The sequence below is a fragment of the Aythya ferina genome (genome assembly GCF_964211825.1).
Source record: "Aythya ferina genome assembly, chromosome: 2".
Classification (NCBI taxonomy): domain Eukaryota; kingdom Metazoa; phylum Chordata; class Aves; order Anseriformes; family Anatidae; genus Aythya; species Aythya ferina.
In genome coordinates, this window is record NC_140297.1 from 25,083,661 (window position 1) to 25,110,921 (window position 27,261).

At 39.1% G+C, this 27,261-nt stretch overlaps 1 protein-coding gene across 2 annotated transcripts in view; it reads right to left on the minus strand.

Moving 5' to 3' along the window:
- CDK6 (cyclin dependent kinase 6) overlaps positions 1 to 27,261 on the minus strand; it is a 128,674-nt gene that overhangs the window by 77,669 nt on the left and 23,744 nt on the right. For both annotated transcript variants that reach the window (XM_084512070.1, XM_084512071.1), the window contains exon 3: positions 21,538 to 21,673. In XM_084512070.1, the coding sequence (XP_084368196.1) occupies positions 21,538 to 21,673 (136 nt within the window). The remainder of the gene's footprint in view (positions 1 to 21,537; positions 21,674 to 27,261) is intronic.

Sequence of the window (27,261 nt, forward strand, 5' to 3'; positions counted from 1 at the left end):
GAGGGAACAAAAGAGTGAAGAACAACAGAGGGAACACCAAGGTGAGAGAAGAGGAGAAGGTGCTCCACGGCACAGCAGCAGCCCTTGGAGGACCCGTGCTGGAGCAGATGGCTATTCCTCAGGGAAATGTGGCCCATGGAGAGGGCCCATGCTACAGCAGGTGAAAAGTGTGAGGAGTAAGGTGAGAGGTGAAAAGGAGGAAGGAGCAGAAGAAGGAGCTGTTAGGGACTGACTGTAAGCCCCTACACCTCATCCTGCTGCAGCACTCGGGACAGGAGAGGGGTCAGGAGTGGTGTGGGACCTGGAAACAGGTGGGGGAAGGTGTTGTTTTACAGTGTTGTTTTAATGTTTGCCTTTCTGTTTCCTACTACTTAAATTAGTGGTTAAATACTTATTTTAATCAGCACTAAACTAAGACCAAAGCAAGTCTGTTTTGGCCATGATGGCAACTGGTAAGCAATCTCCCTGTCTCATTTCAGCCCACAAGGTTTCGCATTCCTGCTCTTCTTTTTTCTTTTATGCTCCCATCCCACTGAGGCTGGGGGTGAGTAGGGAGCACCTGGGTGGGAGGTGGGTTGCTGGCCAAGGCTAACCCGCCACAGTGGTGAAGATAAAGATGCTCAATTTTGTCTTTGTAAAGGGGAGCACAGGGCTATGCAACTGCAGGAAAACATCACGAATAACATGTCTTCAGAGAACACATGCATAGGTAACATACAGATGTGAATGGCTACTCATTATGTGAAGATCACATTTCCTCCTTGTTGACTAGTATGTATAGAAAGAAAAATCATTTATCCGGACTAACCTTATTCATAGCAACATGAGCTCCCACGACCAGAGAAAGTAAGTCTGTGGAAGCCCATTACTATATTTGCTCATACTACCAAAAAAGAGCAACATGGTACAGATCTTGTCAACTACAGACAGACCCTAAAGCACAGTTTTATTTTTTTTTCATGTTCCTGTGCAATTTCTGTGCTAACATTTGGTAAAACACCACAATCCTTTGGGATCTCCTAACAGTTCTGCTCCTCTGCGGAGTGTCTCATGCACTTGCACAACAACCTGCATCTTTCACCCAGAGATTCTATTTATTTGTATCTCGTTTTTGTATTTTTGCAGAGCAGAATGGAATGTCCCCATTTTGGATGGCAGGTGTTGGGATACTCATCCTGAACATTTCCTGTAGGAGTGTTTGCGTAAGAGACAACTGCAAGTGTAAACAAAGGGGATGAGTTTTAGACAGCAAAGTGTAATGAATCAGCCAGGCTAGTTTGATGAAAAGGCTCAATACCTCTCACTGAACAGCAAAACCTTCTCTGAGCAGAAGAGTAGCAGGATGAGGCCTCCTTTGTATAGTACAGGATTATACAGAACCCCCAACCATCAAATTGCTTTCATTTTAAAGGATGTTTTTTAAACATGCTGGAATGAAAGTTTAAAGAGTTCTCACATTCTCTGGGGCCTATTTTTGAAGCTGAATAATTACAGCACTTCTATGGTTATACTTTGTAACAAACAGTCAACATTAATTAATGCCAAAAAAACAATGGCATTCCTGAGGAATTACACAGTACAGATACATGAATAGCAAAAGAAATGATTAATGTTGTTACACTGAATCCCAAAGGCATTAGTAATAATTTAGTGACTCCCTGTTAAATGCAGTGATTTTCTTTTTTAAATCTTGTCCTTACTCTGGTGTGGCAACCCATCACACCAGCCTACCTAGAACACTGTGACTGCAATGGTGGGGGCAGTGAAGCAATTTGTCATGGCCTGTGGGGCTGCAGGATGCTCTTCTCCATGCAGCTGGTGCAGTGGCTGGGACACGGATCCCTGCCTTTGTGCCCTTTCCCTTCTCTCTCCTCTCAGGAGAAAACTAGTCTGATCAGTCTCCCTGCCCGGCATTCAGAAAGGGGAGGAGGAGGCTAGGCTCTTTGCCTTAACCCAACCACATTACAGACTCTCAAGAGTCATCCATGAACCATCTTAATATTTATAACCAAGGGTACAGATCTCCTACTTTTCCCTAGACTAGGTTACACTTTATCTCAGAGAAGTTCTGTTGCTTTCCATGGAAGTAATCACATAGGAAAGGTCGCCCCTCAGAAGACAAGACTACTGTGATATTCCTGCTAATTAACTAGATAGCACTAAGAGACTATGAACTTCAAAGCATATTCAATTTTAGTATGTTCATTGTCAGATAGAGAAAAATAAATCCAAATGACCTGTTCACTTAGTCTTATTCATCTACTTTACAAGATAAAATGTTCATTTTCTGTTCATAGAATAAAATGCTGTGCAGAAAGAAAAAAACAGCAAATTCATTTAGTGTATGAATAGCGAAAGAAATAGCAAAAATACCTGCTAAGCTCATGAAATGAATTGATCTAATAATGCATTTAGTACACTGCTACCCTAAAAGTAAACAATTTGTTGAAAATTAAATCACAGTTAAATTTATTTTAAAATATGAAGTAAATATTTGCATAATTATTTTTCAATTGTAACATTATCTTAACCATATCAAAGATACTTTAAAACAGAGGTGATTAACAGACATTAAAAAATATATTCTGATAATACCTCTTTCTAGTCTATTTTAGATTATTTCTATAAGAAAGAAAGCATAGTTCAAATGAGTACTTCTGGATTACAAAATTTTTTATGATGAAGAACCCTGCAGACATGCCCACTCATAAAAAGTATATGTCTGTCTACATGCATACACGTATACATTTTAGTGTTTTGTATTTTGCCATTTGAGGCTTCCCTTAAAATGGAGGCCTGGATTTTTATTTTACAGGACTTCAAAAATGTCAGTTTTAATACGTCTGTTTTATCAGTATTTTAATACTGCCAGATTTTCATACTGATCTCAGTAGTTGTGAACTAAAAACCAAATCCAATATATGGAATTTGTACTTCTGTGTACATCTGTGGGATACATATATATATACACCCATGTATATATATATACACATATGGATGCATTTCATTTCAGACAGAACAAAATTAATTTTAGTGGCTATAAGCCTTTCTACTTCATTTTTTCATTTTATAGCTCAACAACTGAGAAGTCAGTTTGCAATACGGAGATTTCAAGTTTTAATGTATCATCTGCTATTATTCATATTTGATGAGAAGGACTTGCAGGACTGAAAGGAAAACTACATAATTGTTGGCCTACTTACTGTCAGTGATTCAGTGTACCAAAAATTCCCATCAAGGTGGAACTACCAAGCATGCAAATGAGACATACAACATTTCCTATTTGGATACTGGTATTTTAAAGAGAAAATACATCCAAAGCATGTGAGAACAGAGAGGAACTTTGTTTTACTAATTTGATGGAAATTGGCAAATATGACATTATTACCAAGATCTGTCTTGGACATGAATTATTTACAGCTGGTGAATGTAATTTTGTGATTAACAACCTTTTTTACTGTTCAAACCTTTCCACTCTTTGCATCCAGTAGAAAGATGAATAAAAGGCACAGCTCAACAGAATTCATAGATCTGAGTCTAGATAAGTAAACAAATAGAAGTTTTCCCCATGTCTTTGGGTAATATCATCAAAGTTTTGTACATCCCCAGATGTTTTCTGGGAAATTTCTTTTAACAGTTTTACTTTATTACAAGCTTTTCATAACGCTATATTGGATACAGTAATATCTCACAGTGCATCATGGTCTGACAGTTCTTACCCACTCTGTTCTTTTATTCCTCAGAACATCTGAAAAAGAGATGAGAACTAAAATAAACCAAGAAATTCCCCAAACTCTTTACTGGCTCACCTGATTGGTAAGCCCAATACAAATGACTTGAAATAGCATCTGCAGTTTGTGTGCATTAGTTCTGATGCTTCTGGCACACGTTTGGGGACTGACCTCAGTCAAAATTTAGTATCTAAGTGCTACACCAGAACAAGCTGGATAGCTCAGGCAGAACTGCAGTTTGAATTTTGGAGAACACCTTTCATATAATTTCAGCTGCTTTCAACAAGAAAAGCCAGCTTTCTTGCAACAGATGCTATGAGCTTATTCCTTCTGGGCTAAATAGCAAACTTTCAATTGGCTGAAGTCAATCTATCTGGAGCACTGTACGTACTCTCCTCTCTTTATCACCTCTCAGTAGAATTAATGCTTTCAGTTTTTAAACAAGATTTTTGATTCCTTCTAATATGCTTAGTATACACTTCTCTCATCTTGGGACATTGCCATTTCCTCTTTGCAGACTTTGCTTCTGCGTTCCCAAGCTGTATTTTGGGACATCCTAAGTGTATTGTCACTTGTGGCAATCTTTCTGAAAGCTCTCCTGATGTAATTAGAGAATTTAGTCTAACCAGAAAATTCGGAAAGCTGGATGTGGCTCCCTTCAACAACTTCATTATGCTTCTGGGAGGAGCCACACAGAAATCACTGTCTCACTCCCTGCCAGAGTCTACAGACAGTAAATTATCAACCACGGATGAGCTGATTTTCCTCCACACCTGTCCTCACAAGGAATATACCAACAAGCAAGACCCTCTCCTTGGAGAAGCGTGCTGCTCATTCAGTGCTACAGCTATTTACCAGCACCTTCGTGACGCTGTTGGCCATAATAGCTCTTTTTAATCTACTCAGACTCCAGGAAGGGTTAAAAATATGACATATGTTGACAGTTGACACTCCTCGCTAACAGGAAAGACACGTTGCTGTGGGGCCCAGATCTCGGCTTCTCCTTCCCTGCAGCTGTCTGTGGATAGCAGCTAATTGTATCCACTTGTTTAACCTCGGGGATAACGTCTGGAGGGGACCAAGTGCCACAAGCGTACTTTTTTTTTTTTTTTTTTAACGGTCATTTCCTCTCTGGTGTAACTTGCATGACAGCATGTGACAAGAAGAAATTAATGGGGACACTGCTGTGCCAATACCTCTTGAATTGCTTTGACACTGGCTGCAGGCTGCCTGCTTGGCCACCCAGCCAAGACCTCACATGAAATATGGCAGGGGGCCCACAGCTCTATTCACTAACAAGCCAGCTGGTCAGTGATTAGAAAGCTGAAACAATGCTGTGCACATACATCAAGAAAAATGCTTTACAAACAGCTTCGGACTCAGGAGGTGAAGTCTGCTAGAAGAGTAAATCTGTAAATCTTCTGAGGGCTGCTAACTTAAGCTAACACCGGAGATAACATGGAAGGCCCTGGGAGATGACTGTCCTACATTATCAACTGAGCACAACAAGGGCTAGCCTCAGAACAAAGACTAGCATCTTAGCATCCTTAAAATCAAGTGCAAACAGCTTAGACCACATGGATCCAGGTCCAGAGGAGCATTCAAATTATGTAAATACATAGAGATTTATGACAGACTACTCTCCCTACTGGTCTATCAACACCTTGGCAACATTGCTGACATTTCTGCGGAAATTCTCATTGGATTTATCTGCCGGGTGACATCAAGAAGGCTGAGATTTGTTTATACACTGATACATAACAACAAAGGCCGGGACTTTAGAAGTATCCCAGGGGATTTGGATGACCAGATCTCCTACACCCAAGGCAACTTTGAACATTTCAGCCAAGACTTTTTTGAAAACCAACAAATCCTTGGCTAGACACAAAAGGCTCAAGACTGCTTATTTAATTTCTCTCTCTTTAAAAAAAAAGAAAAAAAATCCACTAAAAATGCAAATGTTCTCTACAAAACAACTGCATGGCAACAAGAAAATAAGTTATATATATATATATATATATATATATATATATTAAACCTAAGGAAAACAAAAGTTTAATAAGATCCTACAGGGTTAAAAATCCAAACATTTAAAATACATAGACCTATAGACCTTGAGCACCTAATTCCTATGGCTCCTTCAATGATATAAACCCAGTCCTGCATTTTCTGTTTAACAGAAAACTTGTTTAAACTAAGTATAACACAGGTCTGCTCGATTTCTTCTTATGTAAAGAAAGGTGTTTTGTGGTTTATAAAGATATTTAAGATCTCAAGGCACTGTAAAACAGGCTGGTGGGATAGCTGAGTCAATTTTGTGAACTAGAAATTGGGGTTGCTTCAGAGTTTGGACTTTGAGTCTAATTCATTTTGATTGCTAAAATCAAGAAGTCTAGAAATCCAGCATAGTAATTCATGGTACTTTAAAGCTGACAAAGAAGATGGCCTCATATCAGGCTTGGCCAAAGCCCAGTGAAGGCACACACATCCATCAGTTTTCAAACACCTGTACTGGCCCCATTGCTTTTTAGTATTTCTGTATTTCCATTCTCCCACACCTGTTAGAATCAACAGGACCTTCAGAAAATTGTAGATGATGTTTAAAACAGAAGTCTCAGTATGACACCAGACATTGAAATACAGCAAATTGCCTACAGTTAGATGCTCTTATAATAAACACTTAATGATTTTTAGTTAAGATGTTAACAGAGAAGAAAGCAAGAAGACAATCCCTTCCTAACCTCTCCAGGGCATACATGATAAATAAAGGTGAGTTGTGCATTTTTTAAAACCCACTTTTCAATAATTTTGTTCTGCTTCTAATGCACTCACATGGCTGAAGTATCATGATGCTCTTCAGTGCTGTACAATGGTTCAACACTGGGGTCAATTACTGACTGCTAGTCCCAGCAGTTCATTTAACTTTGCTTCCTCTGTTGCTCCATATTATAAATTCAGGGATAATGGTTAACTACTTCATGAGTGTTGCAAAGATTAACTGGTTAATGTTTGTTAAGTACTCCAAAAAGAATCCAAAGATTTAGAATTTGCTTTCAGTTATAAAGGTGTAGTAACCTTCAAGAAAACCAAAGATGTACAGAAAAGAAAAGATTTCTTGGATTTAAGTTATGGGTGGAAATGCTCTTCAAGGACGAGCTGAAAGGAGACAGTGGAACCAGCTTAATGAGGAGTCTCAACTCAAGAATCGTACATACAGAGTTGCAATAGTGTTACAGCATTTTATGAACTGTCAAAATATTCTCCAGGATGAGGATCTTTGATGCCTTACCACACCTAAGTCAAACATAGTGAAAAACATAATTGTTTCTTGGGAGCACTCAGACACTTGAGTTGTTCTCCCTATTTACAAAAGCAATTAATTTGCAATTGTATTAACACTAAATTAAAAAATCAATAGCTCTTGAACCAGCAGCTTTACAAGGGGAACAGGCAGGCACTTTATCCTACAGACAAAGTACAGAGAAGAGATTTTGCAAGAGGAGTCAAGCAAGTGCACAAAGCCTTTTGTTTTCACCAAAAGCATGTGTAGCTTCTCATAGCACCAGAAGAGGAGAATGGCTGCTCATTCCCTTCCACTTACAGGGTCTATTACTGTCTCCTTTCTTTTATGACTTCCTACCTTTTTCTTTACTTCATTCTTTCCCCCCTTAATACAACTTGTTGCTCTTTCCTGCCCCATCCCCTGTTCTGACCCTTCTCTTCATGCCTTCACTGCACTCCATTTCACTCAGCCTTTTCCTCTCCTGCACTCATTTTCAGGCTCTGTGGTCCTACTTCATCTCTTTGGGTTGCTGCCTCCCACGGGCAGGTGATTAGCAAGCAAGGTATTTCAGCAGATGCCAGTTATTAGCATGCCTCAGCAGCTCATTGCTGGATTGCAGAAACAGCAAATGGTAAACGGCAGTGATGTGCCTGAGGTGTTTGCTCAAAGCATGTCTTTGTTTCTAAAAGGTAGGCTGGTGCTCCCAGGAGTGGCTGCAGTGGTGGGATATGGTCCCACACATCTGCTGAGTCTCTCCAAAGTGCCACAGGCCATAGCCCCTCTAGTTCTGAGAAGACTGACACTGATTTACATTAGCGTAAATTAGTGTAAACCTGGCCTTGTTTTCTTTTGAACACTTGACTGGTTCTTAAAAAAAGAGACATCTTCATCTCTGGTGACACAAAGAGCAATGAGCCTACTTCGTAATGTTAGCACAACAGACAGCAACTGTCTCTGCTTTGGGGGGTAAGGGTGAAGCTTCAGGCCCTGAGCAACCTAATCTAGTGGGTGGCATCCCTGCCCATGGCAGTGGGGTTGGAACTAGATGTTCTTTGAGGTTCCTTCCAACCCAGGCCGCTCTATGACTGGGGAAGGGGAAGAAAGGTGTAACATGAGTCAGCAGTCTTCCTGGGAGGGGAGAAGATTGCATCCAATGTTTCACAGGCAGGATATCCTCTCCAAATGCTAAACAGAATAAACTCTAAGCAAAGAGATTTTTCATAAAGAGCTAAAGTTATGGTAGAAGTTAACTTGTAAAAGGAGCTTATCAATGGAACAAACTGCATCCACAAAGCAGTATCTTTTAAAAGCAAAATGTCAGAAAGGATGCATGTGACAAATGCAGCTTGTGACAAATGCATCTCCAAACAGTAACTTGTGACAAGCAAAAAAAAAAAAAAAAAAAAAAAAAAAAAAAAGCTATTGATTGCATGAGTTATTTTGGAAAAGAAAAATGCATGCCTTCTTGTGTATCTTATCATAGAATCATAGAATCATAGAATATCCTGAGTTGGAAGGGACCCTTAAGGATCATCAAGTCCAACTCTTGACACCGCACAGGTCTACCCAAAAGTTCAGACCATGTGCCTAAGTGCACAGTCCAATCTCTTCTTAAATTCAGACAGGCTCGGTGCAGTGACCACTTCCCTGGGGAGCCTGTTCCAGTGTGCAACCACCCTCTCTGTGAAGAACCCCCTCCTGACGTCCAGCCTAATTTCCCCTGCCTCAGCTTAACCCCGTTCCCGCGGGTCCTGTCACTAGTGTTAATGGAGAAAAGGTCTCCTGCCTCTCGACACCCCCTTACGAGGAAGTTGTAGACTGTGATGAGGTCTCCCCTCAGCCTCCTCTTCTCCAGGCTGAACAGGCCCAGTGACCTCAGCCGTTCTTCGTACGTCTTCCCCTCAAGGCCTTTCACCATCTTCATAGCCCTCCTCTGGACACTTTCCAACAGTTTCATGTCCTTTTTATACTGTGGTGCCCAGAACTGCACACAGTACTCGAGGTGAGGCCGCACCAGCGCAGAGTAGAGCGGGACAATCACCTCCCTTGACCTACTAGCGATGCCGTGCTTGATGCACCCCAGGACACGATTGGCCCTCCTGGCTGCCAGGGCACACTGCTGGCTCATATTCAACTTGCTGTCTACCATGACCCCCAGATCCCTCTCTTCTAGGCTGCTCTCCAGCGTCTCATCGCCCAGTCTGTACATGCAGCCAGGGTTTCCCCGTCCCAGGTGCAGGACCCGGCACTTGCTCTTATTGAACTTCACTGTATCTTCACTGTAACCATTCATGGAAAAGCTATGAGAATAAAGCTAGCTACAACCCAGACAACCTGGAGCACATACACATGTACTTTGCTGAATCAGGCCCTAGAAAGATGTCTTTTGTTTTTCCTATCAACAAAGAAAACATTACAAATCATACAATACAATATCAAACTCCATGTTATTCCAAAAAGACAGTCAATTAAGAAGAAGCAAACTGTGTCTTTAGGAGAACAAATGAGAGAGGCTAGGGATCACTATCAAAGGACTTCTGTTTTCTTTTGTTTATTAAATAGCAACTGTATTATTTACTGCAGCTTTGCAAGCTAGTGAGCAGCTGGGTGTAACACATTTCCATGCTGTGCAACCTCTCCTTATGCTTCGTTAGACTCCTTATCAGGACCAGAAGAAAAGAAATCTCTCTGTTATGCTTTTCCTGTGGCAAAGGAAAAGACAAGATGATGACTTTCCAGCTCATTTCACTTGTACAACATTCTCATCAATCACCATGGGGTAGGTCTTTGTTATTTTCACTGAAGGACTGTTCTTAGTTTTCTGTCACAATAAAGCGTGACTCCACTAACTAGCAAATCAAGGTTACCTCCACCACATTTGTAAGGGAACGAAATGCAAACATAAGGCTAGAGATACTTCTGAAACATTTTGCAAGGCCCCAGCTTTAGAGACATAAGCCTAATTTGAAGTAGATTTAAATTCTTTTCATTGAAATGAAGGTTAAAGTCTGAAATACTCAGAGCAGTTGAGGTAAGGAAGCTAAACTAACCATTTCATCAAGAACCAAAAGTTTTCTGCTTGTTTTGCGACTTTCTGCTCCAGAAACCAAGCAAAGAAACTGTGGTTTATTTTTATTTTAAACTCACTGTCAAGTATGCATCTCTTTGCAGTTTTGGTTCACTATAGCCCACGCAGCTTGGCCTTTATTCTCCTTTTCCTATGTCTCCAATAAACCCTATAGAGACATCTGTAGGAATTATGTGAGCAAACAAAAAGCAAGAAAGGGATATATTCTGATCAAGGCAAAAACGTAATCAAAAATGCTTTGTAAGATGGTCTCTCCTCCCTTAACTTCACGTTTTTATATGTCTTTTCCTTTTTGGTCTGTGTTGTTTCTCGCTGAATGACAGTTATACACAACATACTATTGTAATAACAAGCATATGGCTCAAAGATCACTGTTGAGTTTCTCAAGTCTCAAATTAGACATTTTTATTTAAAATACATGAAAGACATCTGTATACTCTTTCATTAAATGCATTTTACATTTGTAACATCCTACGTATTCTTTTGGAACCATTTCCATTAAAATGCCGAGTTGGGGTTTGGATAGCAAGCATTTCCTTTGTAACATTAAGGGAGGAGTATGTTACTGTCAAAATTTCTCTCTAAAAAGTCCTTGCTAAAATATTTACTCTACTTGTCAGAACAGGAATATCTGAAGTTAATTCCAAATGAAAGAATATTTTAGAATGAATCATAAATTAGATGTTAAAAAAAGGCAACACGCTGCCATTCCAGTGCCCCTTCCCTGCTGTAAAACTGAACGAAAACTGACTCTGCATTTGCATTCACAGAATATTGTAACATTTGGAGCCTTCTGAGATTCCTTAATTGTAGTTATGCAACAGAACTGTCACATCCTAAAACAATGGACAAAAATTCAGCAGCTGAATTTATTGGCTTGGAAAAGAAATGCTCTTAAAAGATGGATAACGTCTTGATTATTTTTGGCATTTTAAAGTTACAATGCAATGCTTCCTATTGCATAGATCAAAGAAATTAGACATTTAACAAATATTTAAAAAACTGAATGGTGCTGTTTTTAAAGTCACATATTTAGCAACAGTGAAAAATGTTGAGCAGTAACTTTCTTTGCAATCAATCCGCTCATTTCAATGGGCCCTTTTTGGTATAAGACACTGTTCAACATTAATAAAGATATGGTGCACTGGTGTTTAGGCATTGGTCAGAATGGTAAAAAACAGCTTCTTTTAAATGGGTATTCTCAAGGGTCAAGATTTGCAAAGGCAAATGGGGTAAATTCTGTGGTCAGAACAGTTATGATATTAATAAAACAAGAAACAAGCAAGCCATTGTGTTAAACCTATGATCCTGCAGAGCCCTTTTCCATTACTGAGTGATTTTACTGTGATGACCAACTATGACACACTTTTGTAAATAGTCAGGAGTCTGGTTCCAAAGATTATTGGCTTACACATACATTTTGAGGGAACTTCCTTGATCTGACAAAGCATTTAAATACAAGTAAAATACATGCTTATGACTAATCTGAGACTACAGAAACAACAGTTTCATTTCTTCTTTGCTCTAACTTTGGAATTCATCAGGTCAGTAAAAAAGGATAACAACTGATCCTGCTCTGTTAGCTCCTCCAATTTGCAGCCTTTCAACCTCACTTCTTCGAAGCTGGAGCAATCTGTTTACATAAAATTAAGCAGAAGCTTAAGTGCTTTGCTGGAGCAGAGCCTCTGCTCCCTTTGGGGTTTCTCTTTTAAGGTCTGAAGTTGAACCAGAAGGCTCAGGTATATATTCCAACATGATTTTAGATGTTTTGTGTATACTGACATAAGTGGTAGTACTATATGGCTCTAACAATAACAGCGAAGTAAAAAGAACCTAAAATACTAGTGTTTATGAGTTTTTGGATAAGGCTTCCAGCCCAAAAATTAAGGACAGATTTTGATCTAGGAGCTTAAGCTTTTGTAATTTGCTCTTTCTTAATTGCAAACTGTTCGTGCTTTACTTGAAAACAAATGAAAGGCTGCTTGCTAACTGATGCTAATAGTATTGCACCACACTCACTCCTGGAATAACCTTAAGAAGCCAACAGCTACACCACAGAAGGATTTGACCCATAGTCCGGCTCTGGAGCACCGACATTGGCAAATATTACAAAACCACATCTGCTTTATTAAAACTACAAATAAATTAATCATTTTAATCCCCAAATATTTTCCCTTGCTGTCTCACAAAGAGCAAACACCAAACAGTATTTCTGTTACTTCACTTGTGTTTCCATTCTTAATTTTCTGTTTTCTGGCAGCTGTTTGTGAACTTACTAATAATGTGTGTCTTTGTTCGGGCTTCTTAAAAAGAAGGATATTCTCAAAATGGAAGAAAGCTCATTTGATTTCACTTTGAAACCTGAGAAAACTGTAACATGAACCACACACTGATTACAGAGCACTGATACATAAAGGAAGCAGTTGTGTAAATGTGTGAAGTGTGGCTTTGGTGGGGGGTGAGCAGAACAGAGGACAAGCACAATTTTAGTCAATTAATGCTGGTGTAGGGTATGATTATCATGACTCATGTTTGACATGGTATTGTGTAAAGGTCAGCCAAAAAGGACAACCTATTATGGTGGGCACTGTACAGTCAAGGGTTTTCATACAGTCTCTTCCATTAAAAGCTCACAAATAAAATGGACAAGACAGACCCCAGGTGGAGAAACAGTGTGACAGTTCCATGATATTATTTCTTAATGGCAGTAGAGTCAGTTAGGAGGGGAGAAGGGAAATGCAATGGAAAGTGATGGAGATAAAAGATGTGGAGGGAGGGAAAGAACAAAGAAGTGTTATACAGCATAAATGCAGAGTGAACATGAGGTGAAAAAACGAAGGATGGAAGGAGGAAAGGACTAGAAAATGGGAATAGCATGGGCAGAGAACACTGAGTTGAAACCACCAGAAGTTCTTTGAGTGTCAGGAGTTTTGGCTTTGGTCGCTTCAGCAGCTGGATGTAGCTGGCTGACAGCAACGGCTGGTGCTTCTCTGCAGTTTTGTCCCCAAGAGCCACAGGATGGAAAGCAGAGGGAGGAACTGTGTCTGTTCCAGGACCTGCAGAGGCGAGTTGAACAGGGGGTCTCCATAGGTATCTGATCCCACACGAGTAGGAGGGAGAGGTGCAGTCTCAGCTGGGACCCATGCTGGTTTACATGATGGTGAGATGGAACAGAGGCCTATAGGGTAGGCTCTGGGAATCGGCAGGTGTATGTGGATATCTGTACCTGTGTATGTATACATGTGTGTGTATACATGTGTGTGTATGCATTTGTGTGTGTGCAGCATGCCTTTATGTGTATACATACAAGTACAGTACACTCCAAAGTACTTCCCAAGCACAGGAGTGGGGCCACCCCTTCTGTGTTCTTGTATTGTACTTTTAACTCTTCTCTAAACACCTGGGTTGCTCATTCTGGACTCGTCTGGCCCACGGCTATTTTTGGATCATGAACTTCCTACATGGTAGAGTGACAATCAGTGAGTTTCCCTTTCCTCTTCTCCCAGTTGCTGAAATAGCAACATTTTTTGCTGCATGTATATTAAGGGGCTTGTACAATAATTACATATGTACATATGTGTTTATGCAACTATATATATATGCCTATGTGTATGAATAATTAAAAAAATCTTAAGGTTAATTTTAAGTTCTACATAGGAAAATAGCCCCCCCCCCCCAAAAAAAATAAATCCCTGACAGTATGGGACTTTATTTTCTGGCATAAGCTAAATACATCTGTCATGAAGGAAGAGAAATGAACATGACATATCTTGAGTAAATCAGTGTGCCATTAAAGTAACATGCTTAATTTTTACTGTTTGATACAATAACCTGCCTACTCACTGGCATAAAAACAGTGCATGCAGTTAGTGCAAGAGTATTAAATTTCTCTTGGGTGGAAAAGAGAGTTTTGTTTTATTACTGTATTATTGTTTTATAAATATAAAATTGTTTTATTACTATATTATTTTCTGCTAGCTAAGAATTGTTTGTGGCCACCTTCTGAATCTTTATTTTGCACCACAGCTGTATATTTGCCATGAATAAGTATAGATACTTTGCGGATATCCTAGTACTGAGAATCTGAGCTGCAATAACTGGGGTTCTCATAGATGGGAGAGGTATTCTATAGCAATGCTGCTAGTCCCAGATCAGCTGAGTTCAACAATTAGATTCTGGGGTTCAACAAGTAAATAAAATGTCAGTTGGGTTTCCCAAATATCTACCTCATCACAATTTGTGCCATTCTGTCTCCTCCTCCCCAGTGCTGCCTGCTTGTTTTGGGGCGAGGTATAGTTTTGTGCGTATGCAGAACATAAGGCCCTGATCTCCTGCTAGTGAGAAACTACTATTAAGAAAATGATTCCTATCTACCCTGCACAAATCAATAATAGTTCTTTGAACGTCTCCTCTCTATCTCACATCTGCTGCAGTATGACCTTCAAATTACTTGTCAAAAGTAACATATGGCTTGCAAGCAATATCTAGAACGTGGATAAATCTGAACATTTCAGTCTATTGTTCTGCTGCTGCTTTAAGCACACTGTGGGCTGCAACAGCTTTCCCCTAATTACTTTAACTGTAGCATCTTATCTTTGATGAAGAGGAAGACTCTGAAAACATGAGTGACGCTTCTGCTGATCACCGAGGCAGAATTTACTTGCAGAGCAAGTTGAGACCACACAACACCGCAACGAGACAAAGGAAAGCATCTTGAAAATCCTCCCCGCTCCTAAGAACTGCCATTGGCTCGCTGCTGAACAGAACAGCACTGTCTGTGACACGCTGCCTGGCAGCCTAGCCCCACTTTTACATCTGCTTGAGCATTATTCCTACCACGTGCTCCCTTTCTTTCTTTCAGTGTCATCAAAGCATTTCACACAGCAGTCGCTACCACATTGATGTTCCAATAGCAAAAACCCTATGTCACTAATAATCCAAGAGCATCTCAAGGAAATCCAGAACAGTAGACTCATAAGCTTTCTTTCTTTCTTTCTTTCTTTCTCTCTCTCTCTCTCTCTCTCTTTCTTTCTTTCTCTTTCTTTCTTTCTCTCCCTTCCTTCCTTCCTTCCTTCCTTCCTTCCTTCCTTCCTTCCTTCCTTCCTTCCTTCTTTCTTTTTTCTTTTCTTTTCTTTTCTTTTCTTTTCTTTTCTTTTCTTTTCTTTTCTTTTCTTTTCTTTTCTTTTCTTTTCTTTTCTTTTCTTTTCTTTTCTTTTCTTTTCTTTTCTTTTCTTTTCTTTTCTTTTCTTTTCTTTTCTTTTCTTTTCTTTTCTTTTTTCATCACATCAAAGTGCAACTCTGCAATATTAAGAGGAATAAAATGAGCTGATAGCAACATTTCACTTCCAGGGCCCGTAATGCTGTAATTCTGCAATGACCTCATTAGAAATGCTCTTCTACCAAAGACTGACTTTCTGTCCCTTACCACAATTTAGAATCTCTACAATGTCTTAATTCTCTTTGACTTCCTGAATAAAGATGATTTCTGGCCCTCCCCATCTACGGAAAACAATGGAGCCCCCCCCGGCTTCCTTCTGACTTCAAAGGAGGATGCATCCCTTAGAGCCACAATGGACCACGCTGCTGCCTTGAGAGTTGGGACCATAAAAGAAAAGTAGGTTGAGATGTCTATTTAGAGAGTCCTTGATAGACGTCTTTTCAGTGACAGAATTTGTAATTGTGCCATTGTTTTGAGAGACTAAAATTATTACTTCAGGCAGGTTGCTTTCATGCATTATGCTACAATGTTGCTTGACTGCTTTCCAAACTGGAACAACTGAAAAAATGTGAAGCGCTCCAATGATTTTAAATCACTCTGCTCAGGACAGGGTGATTTAGAATTATTGGAGTGCCTCGCATTTTTGTGAGCTCTCAGTTTGCAAGCAATGGAGGTCTGGGCAGTCTTGGGCTACAGCTTTACAAAAAAACAACTACACCCTACCATCATTTTGAAAATGTATGGATTTGAATTTGGAAGTGGTAGGGATTTGGAGATATTTAATCCCACCATCATTAAAATCTGTGGCAGTAAGTTGGTCCAGGTGAAGGAAGTAACTGTACAGACACAACATTAACTGTCAAAACATCCTGCGCTAAGCAGTTTCTTCATATTCAAGTCAGGACTCCACCGAGCCCCTTGGTCAGCCTGTACATTGCCCCCTCCACCACTGCACAAAAGGAGATGTGGCTGTGTCCCGACATACAGCAGCAGTATGGGAAAGAAATGACAGTGCCTGTAAGAGCAACCACCACCACCATTTGGAGAACATCCTCTTTTTAAGGTGTAGTTCCTTCAGAGCTGCCACATGTGCAGGGCACCTGCTCTCTCTCTTGCTACTCTTCCATGCAGCAGCCCAACCCCTGACAGTAGGATAACAGAGAAAAAAATAAAAGATTTAACCAACGGTAACAACACAGCTCAGTCACTTTGTTTTCCATTTATTTATAGTGATGATTCTTCTTTAATTCATAATATGGCTTCAGAACAAAATTTGCTGGAAAATACCGCACAAAGAACAAGATCCTTAGCAGCCATAAACTGCCATTGTTTCACTGGAGCTAATGGATTTACACCTCTCTGCATCAGCTGAGGATCTGATCCATTATTTCTGGACTCTCAATTCCTCACTAAGCTTTGCTTTTTTCTTATCTACAAAAATACTTGTGGGAAAAAATTATGAACAGCTCTTCCCTTAGTATATTCATTATTCATTTTTGTAAGCTCTTTTTCAGTGCAGCTACGCATAAAGGAGTGACTTTTAATTTAGATGTTGTAAAACACAGCCTTGCTCTGAAGAGTGTCAGCGCTGGTGAATCTGTTTTCCTGGAATACCTTGTGCTGTTTTCAGAATTGCATGATTGTGTGACATCTGCTGCACATCTCATACGTGATCAACTGAGGAGGTACAACTGTGGCAGATGGCTGATGACTCACCTCACAACACCGAATGCTGGTTCGCTTTCTGAGAAGTAACATCTTCATATTAATATTCTAAGAGCCCTGCAAAGACGTGACCAGCCCACCTGGTTTGCTAGCAGGTAACGTAAGTTAAAGGAAGTGCACAGGGATGTAACAGCAACTTCTGTTCCAAGACATAAAACTGACTGAGTTAGTATTTTAAAATTTGATTTATAGGCTACTATCAGATAAATCCACAAGAGGAAATGGGGTTCACTGCTGTACGGTCAGAGTTGCATCTAAATAGCAAAATCTGGATATCTGAATCAGACAGAGATCTAGGCTTCCTGTGCGAAGGAGAAACAGAAAAACAATATCCACAAATGCCATTCAGTTGAGTGAGGAATCAGTAAACACCAGAGGAAAGGATACACATTAAATCCTGTTCTGTCCCTGTTCCAGGCTGCCCTGTTCCAGGCTGTGGTGAATGACATGGCGATTCTTAGACCACAGAGGAGGGTAGATCATTCCCTGGTCTTCTAGCACCCCACAATAGTTAATGTATGCACTTGCTATACCAGAGACCTTTGTTCTGTTCCCTTATCTGCTGACTGTCAGATGGAAAGCATACACAGCCCAGTTAGCATGTGTAATTCTGATGAATTATAAGAAAACTATTACAAGCCACCTTTTTACTTACAATGACATTAGCTAGTAAAGTTAGCTTTGTTCACTACTAAAATCAAAAAGAAACTTGTTAACACTTTGTTATCCTCTCTCATTTGAAGATTCCTTGGCAAGATGGCTGGAGAAAACTCCAGTAAGCCATTCCTAAAACACCTAACTCTATATACCAAATCATCACATCTACATAGCAATTTAAAGTTCTGTATTGTTATATACATTGCAGTAGGTTAGGTATGCCAAGCTTAACTGCACATACTTCAATTAATTTGCATGCCCGTGATTTCCATACTAAAAATGTAACTAGGGCTATAAAAACCACACCTATATCCAAATTCTTTGGGATCCAAAACACATAGCAGCCTTGCAAGCATTGTATCAAAATGTGATCATCCAGTTTAAACACGCTTCAGTCTCAAAGACTAACACATCATAATGCTCTAGTGGCCTGTTAACCTTTGAAAAAATAAATAAAAAGATCTCCGTTCTGTGGCAGAGATGTGTCATTCCCATTTCCACAAGCCTTATGTCAACTAACAAAACTTCCTAATGAGCCAAATCTCTCTCAACTGCTAATGGCATTAACATTACCAAAGACCTATGCATGACTAACAGATGTGTCCTAAGGAAACTGAACTCATACCTTCCATTTCCAAAGAAACTGCCCTAAAATTAAAGAGTATCCCAGGAAGGAAAGAGGAGAGGATGAGAAGAAAGGAGAGGCTAGAAGAGGAGAGAAGAGGAGAGAAGAGGAGAGGAGAGGACAAGACAAAGGTGTTGTCATTGCTGATTCTGATTCATCCCATATAGAACAAATATTAATTAGGTCTAATATGGGAAGCAGGACTATAATCCAGGATTTACAGAGACATATTAATTAGTTTAAAGGCTCGAACATAGTTCTCTTTCAAAGGTGAGTGCCACGTCCACAAGCATTTGGGATCACATTGTCCCTCTCTCTAGAACACTCCATTATAGAAAAGTTGAAGTACCTCATTAGAAAAGATTTAGAATACCTACTTCTAGAATAATGTATAACTCAGAGCTACAGTCACAGAAATAGGCCTTCATGCTTCTGGAGACAGGGAGGGGAGCTGAGCAAGTCCGCCTTGCATCCTCTATAAGCATTCCCACTACTAGGCAATGCCCCTCTTCCATTATTTTATGGGCACCAATAGATATATTCCTAAAATATCCTCTGGATGACTCCTGCTGAAGGGATGCAGACATTGGAAAGACATTGCTGAGCAGCATTAGGACAAAAGAGTTAGATATGTTTAAATGATCTATGTGGTTACCTTCTCTGAATTGCTACAGTCTGACTACTATCTTCTAAACATAAAATAAATTGTTAAAGTGGCACTGTTGTCACTTATATTCCTTGACAGTTAGTAACAAAAAAAAACAGAATGCCCCAAACCAACAAAAGCAGAGTCTCCCACCCTCAAATGGTATGTAATGGTAATAGTTAACTCACAGACAAAGGATCTTCTGCGACTGATACTTCTCTCATAGTAATTTTATGTCTTTCAAGTTCCACTAATAACTGTTGAGTTTACACCATGGTGCCAAAGAGGTATATTAGATCCTTCAGCTCCAGCTATCCAGAGCTTACTCAGCTCATTTGGTACCTCTGTGCTGCTGACACATACAGAACTTTAACAGATGGTCTTACAATACTGGCAGTTGTTTTGTACTGTGCTAGTGGTAAGGGGAAATACTCTACACAAATTGTCTGCGATTCTGGAAAATAAATGAAGTACAAATCCATATTAACCTCAAAAGCCAAACTATAAAAAGTCAGATTAGTCATTTAACGATGTATGTTCTCTGGGTTAAATGCTCAGTTACTGCAAAATGGTAATATTTCCCTGCAGCCAAGAGAACTATGCTTTGCCTCAGTGTCCACCAGAAACATCCGTAAACACATTATCATTAGAAAGGTATCAAAACGCATTAGGAATAAGCCCTGAGAACTTTCCTCATGTCATCAATCCTCAGAGACTATCAGCAAAAGTACCTCCATAAACTGTGTGTTTTCAGGATAAGATACATAAATAGTAAAGTAACAAGGTCCAATTTAATTCAACTGGATCTCTTTTTAAATTCCTGTCCTAAACATAATTCAAGAAATGACACAACAACAGAATAACATTTGATTTTCCAAAGTAAAACCAACACTTTCCTTCACAAGTATAGAACTGCCATGAAATACGCATCTGTGCATACATATTACAATCTACTAGTGTGAATTTAAAATGGGATTTTAGAAAACTGGAAGCATTTCAATCCCGTGCTCACCTCTTCCGATCGCTTCATGTGAAACATAGCTTGGAAGATATTTCAAAGAAATTTCAGAGGCTTGGTCATTTATTTCCCATCTATTTTAATATATTTAGTAAGACAGGATGTCAGTTACCTTTTATGTTATTGTTACCATGTTAGGTACTTTGATATACAGATTCCTTAGGTAGCATCAAAGCCCTAGGAGGCTGTAGAACCGTAGAAGTGTTAACATAAAAGAGCCCTTCAAACGCAAGAGGTACATTCCAGTCTTCTGCTAGGACTGAATAGAGGCTGTATCCATTTTTTCAAAAAAATTTTTTTTTTTTTGTATCCACTCGGGGTGGCTTAAAAAATACAGTTGCTGGAACTGGCTGATGTTATACATTTGTGACTTTGATACAAGTTAAAAGATCTTTATCAGTGTTATGTCTCATTTTTTACAGAAAGATCAAACAACTCCTAAGTTTGAAGCTGTTAACAAAAAATATTAAAACAACTAAATTTCAGATAGGTTTTTATGTTTTCTTTTCTTGTCTTTTCCTCCCTCAGGACTTTTGCCAGACTCAGAAGACACAACATACCTCCAGAAAGTACTTATACAAATGCAAGGCAATCCTTCTCTGAAAGCATAAATTAGCTCTCATCACGAAAAAGAAAAATCAAAAGAATTGTTAGGTAGGTAATCAAAATGTAGGAACATCAATCCCTCTGCTTCTTTTTCCAGGCCTAAACATTTTTTCAAACATTTCAAGCTATGATCCTTGGTGTAGCACTTCACTGTGAAATTCCCAGGAGAGGAGCTGGAATACATGCTTTAGTACCAGTAATACAAGCACTTCCTATCTTGGGAAGAGGTTCTCCCTTATAGATGCAGAGTATGAGATGACATGATGGAAAACTTTGTGACCATGCTTCCAGTTCCTGAGAGACTTTCTGTTTTCTACAACTGGTCATGCTACCCCCTTCCTTGAGCACTTCCTCTGTCCTCTGCAGAGAATGAGCTCAAGCACCCTCCCAGCAAGTTGATGGTGAACATCTCCTGCTCTTGAGATGTATAGATACCTTTCTAGTCAGAGGGACATGCAAGGGAAGGACTGTCTTGGGGAAACAGAAAGCAAAGAGAATGGAGTAGGAACATAGAATTTATCTTATCAATTCTAGCAATATCCAGCACTCTATCAGCCACCTTCTAGGGAAAGTTAAAGCAGTATTGGACTAAACAGTAATGCAATGATCTGCCCATAGCTGTGAGCAAAGATCATTCTAAATGATTTGAGATGCTACATTTGGTAGGACTGCAGTAAAATGGGAGAGAGTCAGGGGATTTAAAAATCTAAAAGAGAAAAACACAAGTACAACATTACTACAAAGAGAATACTTCAGTTAGTGAATACAGATTGCTGCATTGCAACTCATGTCCCAGACTGGGTTTTACTCACTTTTGGTATGATAAAATCCTACACCATTAAAATGCAGTTTGCCTGAGTAAGGTCTTTACGATTTATCTCTGTGTCCTTCCTATCTTATATTTTCTGAAAGAGTATCCAGCATCTTTCTTCTGAAATACCTTTATAGTTTCAGTAGGCACTCCAGGCTCTGGAACTTTATCCAAGTAAGTAGTCAAGTCTTGGTCCACATGTTCAAACACCAATGTTAACTTGGTCTCTCTGTCTGTTCGTGACACGGTGCACACATCAAACAACCTGAGAGAAGACAAAGAAAAGAGGAGGTAAGTATAAGGAACCAGTATAGACATACCTTGCAGCTCACAAAGGTCTATTTAAATTTCTTATAGCATAGAGAATGAAAAAAAAATACTTTCCAAAGGTAGAGCAAAGAGCTCTTGATTCATCAGATAACTATTGATACATTGATAATATCATCTCTCTCTTTCATGTGGGTATTCTAAAATAGGATTAAGTAGTAAGAATCATCAGTTCATCAAAGTAAAATAATTACATGAAAAGAAAATATTTTGTTGACAGAGCAACTGAAGTTAACACAGAAAATGACTTGATATTTATCCACAGTCTATCCTGCATCAACCACACGGCTTTTCAAAAACCAGTATGAGTAACATTTCTGAGGAGAAGAAAAAAGATACAGGGTGCTTACATGCACCTTGATTTTCTTTCCACATCACTATCATGTTCACCTTTACCTCTGTTCAGAATTAAATCTTCTTTGGTGGAAACAGAATTTTTGTGTCGACTACTGTAAGTTTTCAGAAGCAAGGAATACCTTCAGGGTCAGGATACAGTTTGGAAAAAAAGCTTTATCTACAAAATGCCACAGCTAAGAAATCCTTCATCACTTTCCATCATCCTTTTACTGGAATTTCTTTATCATTTTAACTTGTTGCACAACATCAAATTCAAGCTCATTTCCAAAGCTCCTCATAATGTCACATTCCTCTCTGATTAGCTTATTTTCTATTGTTTTCTCTTTTTAATTAGGATTTCTCTTATCTTCTATGCTTCCTCTACCATACTGTTTTTTTTATCTTTTGCACAAATGCCTGCCCATCCTTCAGTGCTTCTCACCTATAGTCATACCAGTGACCATCATTTTTATTACCCTTCTTCAAGTCCCACTTCTACAAAATCACAATAAGAAATCCTGTCCCCTGCTCACATGCTTTACTAATGTGTGCATTCAGTTAGTTTTAAAACTGTACAGATCAGACTGCCTCTCCCTCTGAAGTGAGGCAGAAAATCAATTGTTACTTTTACTAAGTGACAGTAGATTTAAACAAATATATATATATATACAGTTATTGAAAAAAAAAAAAAAAAAGCAGATACAGTTAAACTGAAGAACCTATCATTGACAACAAGTCAAAAGTAATGATTTGTTACTGCTCTGTTAACACTACCACTTATTTTGGTCAACATCATAGCAGCTACATTGTTTTATTATATGCATCTTTTATTCTCTTAGAATAAATGCTTGCTTACTTTGTGGAAAGTGCAGGATTTCTGATAATTTTATCAAGTAATATTTTTGTTCTTTGTCCTAGGACTAAGGACTTTCTATGCAGGATCTGGAGACAAAACAGATCACACACAAAGCCTTGGGGGTCACTGCTTTTAAAATAGGTCATCTGAAAAACAGATGAGGTAAATGTTTTGTACTGAGTTTTTACTTCTTACCTTAAATATCAAAATATATCACAAGGCAATGGAAGATAAGAATTGGCGTAGCTATCTGTGAAGACTGTAACCAAAATTTAAGACAGCATTACGCTCACTTGAAATGGTACAGATTTAACATGTTACATTTCTGGACCCATTTTAAAAGCATTTCCTAAATAACCTTTGGACAGACACTTAAAAATTGTTTATTAGCCACCATGTTTTGAAAAGGGATGCATGTACATTCCTTTTAGCTTAAAGAATCTTTTCAGTGAGTAATAATTTGGGAACTAGAGTTACAGGATATGAAGAGACCATCAACGTACGTCTTTTTAAAAAATGTTATCTGTGCTTAATCTGTAATCATCGTATGAACAAATATTTACTAAATGATTATGGGACACTAGCGACTGCAACAGCACATTTCTCATAAACAGAAATAGTATTCTCTTTGTGATTCTCTTAATGTGGCACGTATGGAAGGTAGATGCCCTGTACACAGTAAATCAGTTTTGTGAAAAGTCGCAAGTCTTCCTGAAAAGTTAAATTTGTTGGTATTTGGCTGGAGGTTAATAATCTGTAATATATTTATATAAATCAATGTGGAATGTAGCCGGACTGCCTATAACCCCAACACATGCAAATAGAGAGGAGCCAGACAGGTCTGAACATCTGAACATAAACACTGGAAAATATTTCCAACTGTATGATTCCTTTGTGTTGACCTACATTTACCTAAAAATGTTCTAAAACACCTCTTTTGCCAGGTATTTAATACACTGGCAAAATTACCTTTGAACTATAACAGAATTATAATTCAGTAAAAAAGGAAAAAAAAAAAAGATTTCACTGTACAGAATATAGAAGCAAAATGTATCTTCCAACTCACTGCAGAAGGAAATGCTGATTCTGTGTTTAATTCTTCTGTGTTGGGCTCATTTTGGTTCTGGCATTTACTGGCATAGCAAAATTAGGAACTCTAAGGAGTACAATCTTAGTCAGCTATTACTGAGTAATAATACTATCACCGAGTAATAATATATTTCCCTTTTTTATACCTTTTATGTGAAACTCTAAATGCTCTACTGTTAATAATAGAAACTCCAGATCCTGCACCAGGCTGGGTGGAAGCACATCATGTTTACTCATAGAAAACACAGCTGTTGCCTTAGAAAGATAATAATTTAAAGCACAGCTTATATGAATCTGCAGTATTACAAAAAGGCAACATCTGGCATTGCCTGTGCAATTTGGGAAATAGATTGAGAAAGACACAGCCTCTTCACCTGATAGCGTCCATAGGGATAAAACTACCTTTCATAAATTATATTCTTTTACATCCACTGTAGAAAATCATTCACAGAGTTGCCTGCTTTAGTTAGGCATACCCCTGCTGTCTACACTATCCATCTTTCAGGCCATTTCCTCATGACTCTCGGTACGTGACGGGACAGTTTTGGATGTCATTGCCTGATGCAACAGCCAAAGACCTTTTATTTAAAGAGTTACGATGTGGACACTGTCCTAAGTGAAGTAAATGTACCTCAATTAATACAGGATTTCCATACTGAACACTTTGTAAACACAAGCCCAGCCCTTCTATTGTACTTAGAAAAGAAACGATTGAATTATTTGATTAAAGTAAGATCCGCTATGGGAAATCCTGCAAGTATTTAACAAGATGTTTGGCTGGAAGTCATACACTGCCTGATGCATCGATCTGAACTAGCACATTGTTCAACAGACACTGACTGACTACCTGTGTTTTAATGCATTTTTTCAAGTTAATTGTACTCAAGTAAAAAAGCATACCAGCTACAAATCTGTGTCTATTTTATTTCATATAGGTGCCTTGCACCTAGAGGATCTTACTATAACCAGAGTACCTTCCTGCCTACAAAAGGCTCTTCTAGAAAACTTGATGATGCATCTTGAAGTCTGTTGTTTCTTACAACATGTAATCTGACAAATGCAATCTTAGTTCATCTTTATTTTATAATATGCAGTCCGAATGTCAATTTTTTTCAGCAGAAAACAGGTGGTGTTCCAGTTTATTTGAAAACACTGCATATATTCTGACCCATACTAATCTGCAGTTTCTAGAAAGTCCTTCAGATTACATGTTGTAAGAAACAACAGAGACTTCAAGATGCAGCTTTTGAGATGCTCTGAGAGCTGCTATTTTCACACATTTTTTCCTGAGCAAACTGAGGCAGCAAGGCAACAATGATAGAGTTCAAAACCATTGTTACGTCAAACTTGCCACCTGCAAGACATACCAAAAAAGAGATCTGACTGTAAGACCTGAAAAACTGTAGGACATAAGTTCCCTTGGCTACTTTCAAACAGATGAGTAAGTACAACTGGAAAATTAGCCAGAGGGAATACTTGCTGCCAAAGCATCCAAGAGCTTATTGTTATTTTTATTGCAGTAGGACTAATCCAACATGAACAAAGATCCTGTTACTTTGCTGGTCACTCACAGCATTGAATAAAAAAACAGTCCCAGCCCTCAAAAGTGTTTCAGTAACATGGATTTACCATAATTTTCTTAGGAGCAGTCTCTTCCCAGGAAGAGTTACTTCCTAGTTTATGTGTGACAACGAAAGAGAACCGAAGCTGTTGATTTATGAGAAGGAGAAAAGTTTAAGACATTTCCAGGTTTCAGAATTCTGGACAAAGACTCAGACAGAAAGGTTTGGTGGTCTCGCCTAACTCCACAAGGTATTTACCACATGACAGAAAACCATCACAAAATTTATGTACGATTGACAGCGTAAATGCAAACACCACAAAATTGGGATACCAAGACTATTACAGGTCATGATTGAGGTTTATTGGCAAATATCTGGGGGGAACGTGAATAGCTTCTGCTTTCACTGGCTTTGGCTCAGTTTAATCCTGTAAATCCATAATTTTCAAGGGCACAAAAATATTCAGCCTCTCATACCTAAATGTATTGAAGAACGACAGTCAGGCATCCTTTGAGTCCAAATTTCAGCAACAGCCTTAAGATGCTTCTGTTCTTTGGAAACCACTCAGTCTGTAAGACCTGGCTCCTGACCAGCTGAAAGCCCTTCATTCAGCCCAACTTCTTAAACTAAGTATTCCTTGAAAAGACCGGTTCTCCCCATACTTTTAATTTTAGCTACCTTCTGCCTTGTTTTTGAAGAAGAAAACACTCTGCTAACAGAAAACAGTCCTCACTTGAAATCACATATACCAAATGTATTGTAACAAAGGGGCCGTATTTCAGATGAAGAACACAATAGCTGGGCAAGTGAACTGGAACATGTGTGTTACAAGAACCATGTCCCACGTAGCAAAACAGGAAATAGAGCTTCACACTCTAAAACGTATGACAGAGCTCTTTCTCTTTGTTCAGGACACACTGCTTTGTCTCAGCCTCATCAGCAGTCACCTGCTCCTCCATGCCTTTGCAAGCCAGTATTTCAGATGTACGTTCTCGCTCTGAGGAGTTTTAGTGAAGTAATTTTAGATGACAAAAAGAGCACATGCAGATGAACGGGCCTCTAAACTCAAAGTATCTAATATTTTAGGTGTGGGTTTTTATTTTTATTTTTTCTTTCTTTTTCCTGTGGTAACATTTGTAAACAGACTTAGTAATGCAAGACCCAAGTTCCCGTTTTGTAAGTGTATGGGGTCTTTAGGAGGCCTCTCAGTGTGCTTGCCATGCCAGCTGCACTGCACTGATGTGCACTGATACATGGGATACGGGATCTGCCTTGATGTCAGACTGCAGAACAATGCAGGGACACTTAGACCACCCTCAGCTGACTCACCTCAGGGCTGGAGACATGCAGTGGGGCAGCACAGCACTGCCTGCAGCACGGTACGCTAGCCCACCATGAGCTCCATCCAGCAGCAGGCAGATGTTCCGCATCAATCTTGATTAATTAAAACAACCTCGGTATCTGGGCACTGCTGATGGCAACTCTGAGTCTCAAATCCTTATTGTCTGCATTTCTAGTGAGTTCTTGGAGGCAGCAAACATTTTTCTTGCTCTGCTGCCCTCCCAGGAAAGAGTAACAGGATCTCTTCTTTTCCTCAGAAGAAACCTCTTTCAGGCACGTAACCGAGGAGGACAGAACATAACATCAGATAAAATAAATGAGTTTATCTCGGACAGACAGATG